This window comes from Neopelma chrysocephalum, unplaced genomic scaffold (genome assembly GCF_003984885.1).
Source record: "Neopelma chrysocephalum unplaced genomic scaffold, ASM398488v2 Primary Assembly neopelma1_24, whole genome shotgun sequence".
NCBI classification, from domain to species: Eukaryota; Metazoa; Chordata; class Aves; order Passeriformes; family Pipridae; genus Neopelma; species Neopelma chrysocephalum.
The window spans coordinates 49,720,527-49,732,584 of record NW_020897693.1 but is presented as its reverse complement, the minus strand read 5'-3'; the positions used below and the strand labels follow the sequence as shown (position 1 = coordinate 49,732,584).

At 46.4% G+C, this 12,058-nt stretch overlaps 1 protein-coding gene across 2 annotated transcripts in view; it reads left to right on the top strand.

Annotated features, from left to right (window-relative positions):
• Window positions 1-5,687, top strand: part of NUDT14 (nudix hydrolase 14) — a 59,909-nt gene extending 54,222 nt beyond the window's left edge. For both annotated transcript variants that reach the window (XM_027674138.1, XM_027674140.1), the window contains exon 5: window positions 4,136-5,687. In XM_027674138.1, the coding sequence (XP_027529939.1) occupies window positions 4,136-4,376 (241 nt within the window). In that variant the 3' untranslated portion in view covers window positions 4,377-5,687. The remainder of the gene's footprint in view (window positions 1-4,135) is intronic.
• Window positions 5,688-12,058: the final 6,371 nt, after the last annotated feature.

The following is a 12,058-nucleotide window of genomic DNA, read 5'->3' as shown; positions in this document are numbered from 1 at the left end:
GATACATTAGGAGCCTGGAAATGTCGTCAAAGACAGCAGTAAGGAACATTGGAGAATATTTAATTTAGTAAAGGGCATTCCATGTGGATCTATGCAAAAATTATGAACTGGCAGTGTAAGACAGAGCATCCATAGAAAGAAATACCAAGTAAAAAACGGTAAGAAATATGCCTCCTTTATGGATTCAAGTATATTTCTGCATCTTTCAACTTCTTTCTGAAACCACTGAAATGGACTTTTAGAATCAGAATCATGGAATACACTGGATTGGAAGGAACCCACAAGAATCATCAAGTGCAGCTCCTGGCCCTGCACAGGACATCCCAAGAGTCACACCATGTGCCTGAGAGTGTTCTCCAGACACTTCCTGAACTCTGTCAGGCTTGATGCTGTGACCACTGCCCTGGGGAGCCTGTTCCAGTGCCCAACCACCCTTGGGGTGAATAATCTTTTTCTGATATCCAACCTATATTTCCCCTGATTCAGTTTCATGCTGTTTCCTTGGGTCTTGTCGCTAGTCGCCAAAGAGAAGGAATCAGTGCCTGCTCCTCCACTCCCCTCATGAGGATGTGGAAGACCCCAAAGAGGTCTCTCCTCAGTCTCCTCCAGGCTGAACAAACCAATTGACCTCAGCTGCTCCTCACACGGCTTCCCCTCCAGACTCTTCACCATCTTCACTGCCCTCCTTTGGACGCTCTCTAACGGTTTAATATCTTTTGTATATTGTGGTGCCCAAACCTGCACACAATATTCAAGGTGAGGCTGCACCAGTGCAGAGCAGAGTGGGACAATCCCCTCCCTCGACCAGCTGGTGATGCTTTTCCTGATGCCCCCAGGACACGGTTGGCCCTCCTGGCTGCCAGGGCACTGCTGACTCATAATCAGGTTGCCATCGACCAGGACCCCCCACGTCCCTTTCCTCAGGGTTTCTCTCCAGCCCCTCGTTCCCCAGTCTGTACATACAGCCAGGGTTGCCCCATCCCAGGTGCAGAATCCAGCACTTGCCCTTGTTAAACTTCATACAGTTGGTGATAGCTCATCTCTGATTTGTTGAGTTCTCTCTGCCCTCAAGGGAGTCGACAGCTCCTCCCAGTTTAGTGTCATCAAATTAGGAGGAGCTGTGACTCCCTTGAGGGAATTTAGTTAGACAATAAATAAAAGCAGTGAATATGTTTATAAATAATGTCATGGAACAGTTTGCAAAGTCACCATCTAAATAGTGAAGGGATTCTAAGTAGTGTTAGAAATGTTAGATTTGCTGGTTTTGGGAGGAAAGAGTAGGATAGAATGACATGAGTATAAATACCAGCATTCTTTGATTTTATTTATAGCTCATTTGGAAGTTTTTATTAGTTTTTAATTAATACCTTATGGCAGAGTTGCACCAGAGGAAGATAAGTTAGATAATCAAGTAAGAAAAAATGGTCATGTGGCTACGTCATCCTTTGAATGTATATTGTTACAATTCTCCTGTTGATTTCTGTTGGAAATTATATGCAACATATATTCGTGAAGAAATGTCGTAACTTTGGACATCATAACAAAGGAAAGACATTGATGTCCAGGGCTTTCATCTTTTAAAGTATATTCAGGGTAGTAGCTGCTCTTGATGTATTTAGTTCATAAGAAGAGAAACACTGATTTAATACAAGTATCATGTGAATAAATACAATGAAATAACAGCATATGGAAATCACTCCCTGCTATTTGAGCTGTGGTGGCAAGAACCTGAATCTTACAGTGTAGCACCTGGGGAAGCAGTTTCCATTTACTTTAAAGAAAAAATGTATAGAAGGTGAACTCCTGTGATTTCCACAGCTGCAGCTATTTCATAAGTAAATGGTCACAGGTGGTATAGAAGGTGATTATGCTGTAAATAATCAAGCCAGAACATTCTCATAGAAGGGCTTCTTAAAAAAAGTCTCTATGTTTTTGTATATAACCTTTATTTAATATTAAGTGGACATGGAAGTACTCAATTTAGGATCATTTTCATTCTCCAGATGGGATGCCCTAGATGAAGCTCAGACTTGACACTCATCAGAAATAACAGAACATAAAATATATTATGCTCAGTTCTGTGTGTTTTATGGTACCTGTGGAGACCACCAAGCTGCATTCTTTGTCTTGAAAATTTTACAGTATATATCAACATGTGGTTTTTATTCTTACTATGAAGTACCAAAAAACAATCTCTGAACTCCAGGTTTCCTATGTTTATTTAATTACTAAAAATGCAATTCTTGTAGAAAAAAAAAGAATAATGAGTAATCACTGTATATAGAGAAAAACAGATCTGGATCTCTGGTTGATTACACAAATAAAAAGCCTCTCTACCTTCTCACACAAGAAAAGAAGGAAAAGAGGCAACAAAAAATGAACAATCACAAATTCCATCACAAATACATTCTCTCAGGGAGGTTCCTTCCAGTGGTTGTAGCTGTGATAGTGAGGAGCAGGCAGCACATGGGTCAGTGGTCAGCCCTGGATGGATCTTTTGTTGGCAAACCATCTCTGATGGTTGTCAGAATAGTGCACAAATACCAAGGACAGTGGCTGCAGGAGAGAGGTCCTTAGGGAAAGTAAATATGGAATCAGATTGACTGAGGAAGGAGATCATGTGGTTTGGTAAAGTGGCAGAGACATCTCACCTGCTGCTGTATCCTAGGAGGTCACATTTACTTGTTTGAAACATGTATCAAAAATCCCACCACTGGCATTGGAATAAAATGATGAGCTCAGAATGAAAGAAGTCCCATAGCAACCTTCAGAGTTCCTGGAAGTGCCAAAGATGACTAAGTTTCTCTTCTCAGATATTCAGGAATGATCCTGAAGGGCTAAAACCTCTTGTCCAATGTTACAGAATGTATTGAAAGTAATTTTAGGAAATAAATTCACTGGTTTGCTCCCTACTCAGTATTAAAAAAAACCCCAAAACGAGTGTATATTGATGCAATAAACCAACTTCAATAGTGACTATTAATGCTCCAAACAAAATAATTTCCAGTGTTCTTAGAAAATTGAGAGACAAATGATTAATTCCTGCTGTGGGGTGTGATGTGTGCTGGATTAACTGAAAGATTTAGTTGACTAATGGTTGGGTAAGTCTGGATATATGCTCTTAAGATCATAACACTGCTACAGATCATAGAATCCTCTCTATGTGTAATAATATGGAAGCTAATTTTTCAGCTTGTCCTAACACCTCATTCATAGTTTCAGTGAACTTTGGATCCAGATTTAATGTGAAAAGTTGCTGGTAATCATGTGAAATGAAGAAGTTGTGATTATAATGTGAATATTTTCTTGGAAGGACTAAATGAGTGGATTATGTTCTTATCCCTTATTTAATAATACCTAAATTAAATAGTCCTAAGGAAATGGAGGATTAACAAATAAGAAGTATAATACACAGCAAGCAGTCTAGCTGAAGAAAGACTACATAATCTAAAATATCCTCAACTAAATCCACTGAAGCAAATTTAGCAGGGAGACTGAATTACTTGGGCTATGTGCGTGCTTACAGTGGTCCATTTGGGTCAAGGCTAAAGTTCAGAAAGGATAGAGTCTCAGACTGCCTTTCTGCCCTTGTACCTATGCAGTCCATGAGCGGAGGACTCCAGCTGTGAATGGACATAATCTTCTTAAGAGTAAAAAATCTAAATATTTGTGTAAAAACAAGCAAACAAATGTAGCACGATAGCACACAGATACTCTGGAGGAGCTTCATCCTGTTGTTTGTGCATCTCTGTGAGTCATCCTGCAGTTCTGCTCTCCCTGAGGTCAGCTGAAAAAACTTCTCTTGACTTCAGTATATGTAGAACAACAGTTCACCAATACAAAATTGTTTTTTTTTTATTTTCTTCCAAACTCACATTTTTCCAAACTTGTAGAATACATTTGAAGGCATATCCATTTTATATGCAACTGGATTCAGAAGTGTTGGTATTTCTGCATGAAAGCTGCAATCAATTTCTGTCTTAACAGAATTGCAAATAGAGGTTCTAATTGACATTAGCAGAGAGTAAGGACATGCATTTTGATGTTGTTTAGTGACACATGTTAAGGACCCAGGTTTCCATCCTTGCTGCCTTCTTTTTATCTAAAACAGAGTTTCCTCTCCTCTTTTTTCCAGGTCTGGCGTTGGTGTGACAGGTTCTAGGCAGACACTGTTTTATGCAGAAGTAACAGACCAGATGAGAACCAGTGGAGGAGGTGGCCAGCCCGAGGAAGGAGAGCTGATTGAAGTTGTGGAAATACCTTTGGAAGAATCCATGAAGTTTGCTTATGATGAGACTTTCCCAAAGACGATGGGTGTCATCTTCAGCTTCACGTGGTTCCAAAACAACATAGCACCCAAACTACCAAAAAAGTAAAGCACTGTGATCTTAAGAAAAGCTTTCCTGCTGGTTCTGTGGATACAGAAAGCTGCAAATCTTCCTGCCTCCGTCAACTTTCTTGAAATAAATTTGAAAGTAAAATCTGAATTAAAATCCTGACCCAATCTCCATTATTAGCAAAACACTTACTGGCATCGGTGGGGCCAGGATTTGCCTTTGAGAGGCAAATGCTGATTCTTGTGCAAAGGTTAAGTAAATGTGTCCAGTTCTCCTTTTTCACAGCACTGTTCTGAAGAGCTGCTCAGGCCCTCAGTGTGGCTGCCACACGAACCTGTCACAGTGGTCTGTACGTGGTGGCAGCTGTGTATTCACTGCAGTTTTTGATATTTTTGGGAGGGAAGCAGCAAACCTGAATAGTGACAGATACCCTAACTGTGTTCCTGAGTTCTGCACAGCTTTCAGGGAGCAGTTTTCTCTGCGGAGTGTAGCTCCTGTGCAGAGGAGGAGTTTGCATTTCTGAACATGCAAACCTTTATCACAAGCAAACATGTCTGTAAATCCTTCTGCTATCGTGTCAGTTTGACAATAGAGCAGCTGTAAGGTTATGTGCTTCTGTTTGTTCCCACTACAATGCTGAGCAGCAGTGATGGTGATAGAGGGCTGAAGGATGGGGGCTTCTGCTGGAACACATGCTCCTTTGTTTGCTTTATGGGTAATACTTGATTAATTAGATCAAACTTTGTCCTCTAGACCAGGACTAGAGAGGCCAAATTCTTTTAATTTGACTCAGAGGTGAGTACCACAAGTGATTTCTCTGAGGTCTCAGTTTCCTTATAACCCAAATGGGAAGAATGGGACTTACCCTCAGATAACATTTCTTGGAATCTAATGATTGGAAGTGCTTTATTGTGATTTTATCATGATTTGTGCAGTTTACATGGAAGCCTGTGCAACCTGCACAGACGTACTGAGCGACACAATTTGATTTAATGAAGTGGCCTAATTAGAATGTATATTAGGTCTTCTATCAGCGTAGTTTAGATGTGAACTATTTGTCCTGTGAAACTGTTATGAGCATGAATGAAAGAGAATTGAGTCTGTCAATTTAATTATGCACTGGTTTATGTTATTCACTGATTTAATCAACATGCCTACACTGTATGTGCCTCCAGGAGTACTGAGGTGCTAAGTGTGTTTAGAAGATGAGGACTGCAAATATGCAAACTTGAACTTAGCACGTGGAATAAATGCAGCACATCAGGTGCCTGATGGTGTCCAGTGGCTGATTTTAAATCACTGCATGTCTAAATAGGTGTATAAATAAATAATGTGGGGTTTTTAAAAAAAGCTTTTAGAACTGCTGCTTGCTGGTTCTTCTGCTAACTGGGAGGAAAGGTCCTTGGAAAGCCACTGAAGAAGGAGCAGCCTTTGTCTGTGGAGTCAGACACTTTTTGTGGAAGTTCAGGCGCAGCTGTGTTGAGCTGGACTGGGTCTGTGGTGAGTCAAGGGCTGAGTTATTGTGAGAGGCAAATAAATTCTGTCTGTCTGATGTATTTACATTGGAAGGTGTTTTAAGGTGGGGTCTCCACTGCTCTGTCTAGTACAGTATGTCCTGATTGCTGCTGAGCCCTTTACGAACTACTACAGTCTGTAGAATAAATAATGCCTTTTATTCCAGGCTGTAGTTACCAAAGTACCTATTTGATTCCATTAGAATTATTAATTACACAGCAGGTCATTATCTGGTTAGTGTCAAGCTAATAAGTGTGAGTGTATACATGTCAAAAGCTTTTTTTTCTGTATAAAGCATTAATTTTGGAAGATAAATTGGTGTACTGGAGGGTGGTCAGAGTTTGAAAATTTTCAAAGCATCATTTGTTTATTTACACTGTTTGCACCAGAATTACAAATGGACACAACTCCACCTCTAATGAGGCTCTTCATGGGTTGCTGAGAGCTGTCGTCCTGTCAGACATTCCCTCCCCTGCCTCATCCAGGACCTGGAGTCAGTGCCTCACAAGGTGCACTTCCATTGCCTTGAGAGAGCCCTTGGTGAGAGCCCGGGGCTTTGACCCGCCCTTGTGTGTGACAGGCACTCAGAGTGTGACTCATCAGACTAAATACACAGTTCATGGATTACCCTCTCTGGAAGTGCCTTCAAATCCCAGCACCTGCATTCGGTTTGGGGTCGTCAGAGCACCCTGGGGAGGCAGGTCAGCCACTGCTGGGTCTCTTGTGCCACCACACAACGTGCACATCATGGGCTGCCGAGTGCCAGGGAGAGCACGTGGACAAACTCAGCAAGGAGGGTGGGCGAAGGTCCTAAAATCTCTGTGAGCATCACACAGTTGGTGCCAGCCAGTCATGCCGTGGCTGCACATCTTTGACCTGGGCCATTTGAAACACACACGTATTTTGCCCCCTCCAAGGCACTGTGGCTGTCCCTGTTATGTACTGAACTTCCCCAAGGGCAGTGCCAGACTTGCCAAAATCTGTCCCGGACTCCTGCTGCTGGTCAGCAGAAGGCTGTCCCCCATCACTCAGCTGGGTGGAGGGTTTGCAAGCTGTGTATACCCAAGAGGTGCTGCTTTACAGCCCAGCACTGGGGCCGTGCAGGGCGATGGAGAGGAGCCACCACCTCCAGAGCAGCAGCAGAGGCTTCCCAGGTGGGACAGTGGGAGGTCACAGTGTGGGAAGAGAGGGGCGCGTGATGCAGCAGCCTGGAGGGGTGTGTGGGCAGGGAATCCACAGCCCTTATGAGGGCACAGGGATGGCATCTGCTTGCTCTGAGGCAACCTCACCCATACAAGCTACAGCCTTGAGACTGCCTTTATGCAATGGATACTTGTGGATAACGGTGATGGGGGGCAGTTGCATGAGCTGGGTAGTCCCTCTGCACTTCTCCAGAAGACCAGACAAGAAGTATTGGCCCCACCTCCCAGTTCGCTCCTCCCCAGGGGTCTGCTGGGCACACACCTGTAAAACCCTGGGGGACTGCGGTGTCTCTGAAGCCTTCACACCCCGAGGGATGCTACACCCCATGCCTGTGCTCTGCCTGGCTGTCCACACAATATGCAGTTCTCAAACAGAAACAGAAGTCACTTGATTCCTTTAATTTTCTTCCCCAATTTGGGAATTTTCCACAGAAACAGCAGTGATGCAATATAGTGAAGGCTGTACACAAAGCAATGGAGTATCTAGTGTTTGGATTTGCAACATTAAACATAAACGTATAAACCTTTTTCCATGTTAATTTTGATGGAGATTTTTGTCAGTAATTAGGAAGGTTTGAGAATGTGGGAGAAAGGGCTTGAACTTTTTTTTTTTTCCAAAACAGTAGATGATTCATATTTATAAAAATAAAGCCAGAACAATTCAGATGTCACTTCTCTCGTCAGGGCTCATTTCAAAGATCATAATTAGAGCAAATCCAATATACATCGGCCAAGCCCGGGCAGGAAAAAAGTTCTTCTAATGGAATCTTGAAATTGCGTCTGCATTTTAGATTCATCCTTCGGACGTGCCACCACACAAACATCCATGGAGAGTGAACAGTTCAGCATCAAGCAGGGTCCCCATTTGTTACTAATGAATATTGGCTCCAGCCTGCAGAACTCTGATCTGATCTCATCCCACCGTCCCCATGAGATCAGTGTCTTTCACTGAGTACAGTCGAGTGGTCTGCATTTATGATACAGATCTGAGCATCTCTGTCACCTCTATGATGTGACCTGGAGATATAAAAATAATCTAATGAACCCGAAGTTATGACTAAGGCTTCTAATGCATTAAGCATGAAAAGATAAAATCTTGAATGCGGTGTCACTGTCGGGCTCACTGTTAGGTGGCAGAAGAGACGTCACCAGCACCTTGCAAGCACATGGGCCTCGTTTGTTACTGCTCTTTACGACCCTATTTGTAAAGCGACCGCAAGGCCTGAGCTACTCCCGGGTCTCATGGTTGTTAAGGACTCAACAGTGACGTGATTAAAACGTCTTCTCTAAAAGGCTGACACTGTAAATAAACGAGCTGAATTACACCGTGAGGTTGGTGGGGGCAGACGCAGGGATGGGGCGCGGGGTCCCGGCTGCCCTCCTCCCCTGGACGCGCAGGGATGCTCCCTGTGCTGCTGGAAGTGCTGCCCTCGCAGGCGGCCGCTTGCCTTTTCTCGCTCCCTCATTACCATCCCTCCCCGCCAACCATAAAAGCCGCGTTCCTGACTCCCCACAGGGCTGCGGCCGGGGCCAGGCCAAGGGCAAGCGAGATAATTGCTCCTGAAATACACGTGCCGACCGAGCAGGGCGACCCGCTGGACAAATAGGATTTTTGCTAAATTAGGACAATTGCCGAGCGCGCTCCATCCCCTCTCCGGGGCTCTATACATAGACGGAAGGCACGCCCAGTTGTGCAATCTGTTGCAGCGGCACACCTGGCGCTGTCTGCAAGTCTATTCACAACCGTCAGCAGGTGCGAGGTGGCCTTTGTGGCCATAAAAGTCCGGCTGGGCGGCCCCCGCTGCGCGCCCTGTGCCGCGGCCGCCCCGCGCCGGGGCAGGGGAGGCTCTCGCAGATTAATGCGGTTGTTTGAAGCTGCTGGGAGCCACCGCCCGAAGGCTTGTAGAGGCTTCAGGGGGATCAGGGTAAGGCCTGTGCACACAGAGATGGATTTGCAGCTCCCGTCTCGGTGTCAGCGCCGAGGTGGAGGTAACAGGCAGGGCAGTGCTGCTGCCTGAGCAGGGACACGGTACAAGAGCGACCTGAGCAGATGGAACGTGTCCCTGTCCATGTCAGGGGAGTTGTAACTAGATGATCTTTAAGGTCCCTTCCAACACAAACCATTCCATGATTCAGTGATTCTGCAGCCCCAGGGGTACCCTGCCAGCAGGTACCAGTGATTTGCAATCGAACCCCTGTTTGGGCTCAGCCTCTCCAAAAAAAAGGATTTTGCTTGCTCTGGTTTGGGATGCTACATCTCACACAGCACAGCACTGAGGTGGAGCTCCAAACCCTCCATCCCCAGTCCATGCTTGAATTTAATTTAAGGAAGGACACAATGGACTTTGGAGCAGGTTTTCACCAGGAGTTTTCACTCCCACTGGTTCACACAGGATTCAGCTTGATAGGAATGAAAAAAAGGGATGCTCATACAAATCCTGCGCTGCTGCAAAGGTACTCCTCAATTAGTCTAGTCCTTCAGAGCCAGTCTCACTCTTTAATTGGGAAGGCATTTTTACAAGGACTTTAAATGCTCTCGAGATGAATCATGAGGGAAGAGAGGAAGAATTCGTAACAGCTAAATGGCCCAGATTTGTGGTGCTTGGGGCTCTCTGGCCTCAGGACTGGCTTCAGTGCAGTTCTCGTAATTGGAAATATGATCAGATACATATTAAACCCCATAACCATGCACTGTATTGCTCTGCTGCTGAAGTGCTCAATATCCTGTGCTGGCTTTGGTCTCTAATAAAACATTCAAAAGCAGTAGCGCTCTGAGAAACCTCTTTTGGACACTTGGTTATGATGAAAATGGGCTGGAAATAGGCAATGGGGGAATGGCTGTCACCTGTCATCGTTAATGGCTGCCCTCATGCCCCAGAATCGTTAACAGAGAGATCCCTGGGCTCCTCTTGTGCCCACCTGTGGGCCAGTTCTCAGGGTATGGGTGTGATGGGTAGAGCATTCAACAGTGAGATAAACATGATTTGATAATTTTGAAAGAGCAAAATGTTGCTGTGCTGGCTACAAGCATGCCTGTGGCAGCCAGGAGCCAGCCTGGGCTCGGCCACATCCGACTGGCTGGGCATGGACCAGGTGCTGTGTGAGCCCTGAGCAGTGTGTGTGTGTGTGGGGGGATCAAAGCCAGCTGTGTGGAGAACCTGACCCCTCCAAACAATGCCATCCGAGGCCATGTCCACCTCACTGTAAGCCCAGCCTAGTTTTAACCCTGTTCCTTTGGACTTGTGGACAGGTGCTTAGAAAAAAAAAAGAAAAAGAGCAATTCATCAATAGCCCTGACAAATAAGCATAGGAGGACAACATCCCACCTGGCTCTAGGTGCAATGGAAACATTTCTGATGAGCCTTGACCCAGTGCTTTAGGGTGTCTGGCACACAATTGGCCCCATACCCAGCCTTTTCCAAAGTCCTCAACAGATGGGTTCTGTGCCCTATGAATGGCACAACCCAGCCACCACCTCCAAAGCCTCCCCTGGAGCTGCAAGGCAGGGGCTGGGGCCATGAGAATTGCTGGGCCCCAGCTTGTTGGTCCCCTCCAGAGCTGCAGCTGCTCCTGTGAGCCTAGGAATGGGGATGGGTTTGGGGATCAGTCACTAACGGGGCTTCCAGTGCGCCTGGCCAACGGAGGTGGTGTTGGATAGATGTGCCTCCGACTCCTGCCCATCATGTGGGTCCCTCCAGCGGCCCTGCCCTGGCTCGTGGGGAGGGGGTGTTTGGGTAACACTTGCTCGTGCAGCAATCGCTAAAATAACTGGACAAGGCACAGTCGCGCACTTGAGAGTGCGAGAAACAATTTAAGAAATGTTCTTGGGACCAACGGCGGGCGCTGTGCAAACAGCTCCCCGGGCTCTGTGGAAGGGGCCCCGGCTGCCGGCCCACCTGGCCCCGCAGGAATGCACTCACACTGATAACCCCCTCCACTCCTCCTGTAACCTCCTTCGCTTGGCCCTTCAGGCTCCCCCCGCTCCCACCCTGGGCTTTTGGGGTCTTCCTTTTGCAATAAAATCAGGAAAACAAACCCAGAGGTGCCATGCTATCATTAGTGCCTCTTTTCTATTCACTGTGAAAGCGAGGGGCTTTGTAAGGACTTCAGCACTCCCCATGGGTCTCCCCAGAGACAGAACTTGGGGTTTGCTGCTCCACAGATCCCCAGCTTCAGCAGACTTTCAACAGAAGCTCGCTGGCCTGGCTGGGTTTGTACTGCAGCCCAAGTGCTGCTGACCCTGGTGCAGCAGGGATGTGAAGGCTTGAGTTACAGCAATCCATCAGCTGCTAATCCACTCTGCCAGCCCCTCCGCTCTGTCCTGCTATCAATCATGTGCAGAGCACCAGGGCAGGTTTGCAGCCCAGTTGTTCCTGCTATGGCAGGTTAGCAGGGTGTTGGCAGTACAGGGGAGCCCCAGGCCTCGGGGGGGAGCTAAATGCAGCCACCAGAGCTGGGACCTTCCAGAGGTGACAGAAGAGGGAGGGGGACATGGACAACACGTCTCCTTCGTCTTTGAGACTGGCATCAGGATCTGTCCCATCTCTTCCTGTTGTGGTCAGGATTACTGGGAGACAAGCATCAGGGCTAAGCAGCTGAAATCACATTCAAGGTTTTTGCTTAGTCATGGAAGTGCTTCAGAAAACCCCATTTGCTGGAGTGAGCAACCTCTGCCTCCAATACTTTTGTCTGATATTTATGAAATATCTGTAAAGAGCAGGGAGGGGTGTTTGCAACAGGCTCCCAGGACAAAAAAAGGAACAGGGCTAGACTGGTGCAGGGTGTGTATGAAAGTTGCACAGCCCCACACTGGCCCTCCAAAGCAGCCTTGACCCTTTGCATCCCCAAACAGCTGATTTTGCAAGGGTGGAGACTGTCCCAGCTGCAGCAGCAGCATCATGCTGAGCAGCTTTTGGGCTGCCCAGAGCCAGAGCAATGTGCAGGAGACGGCCAAGGCAGGTACCAGCTTTGTACCCAATTCTCATCTGCTGCATCTTCCTGGTC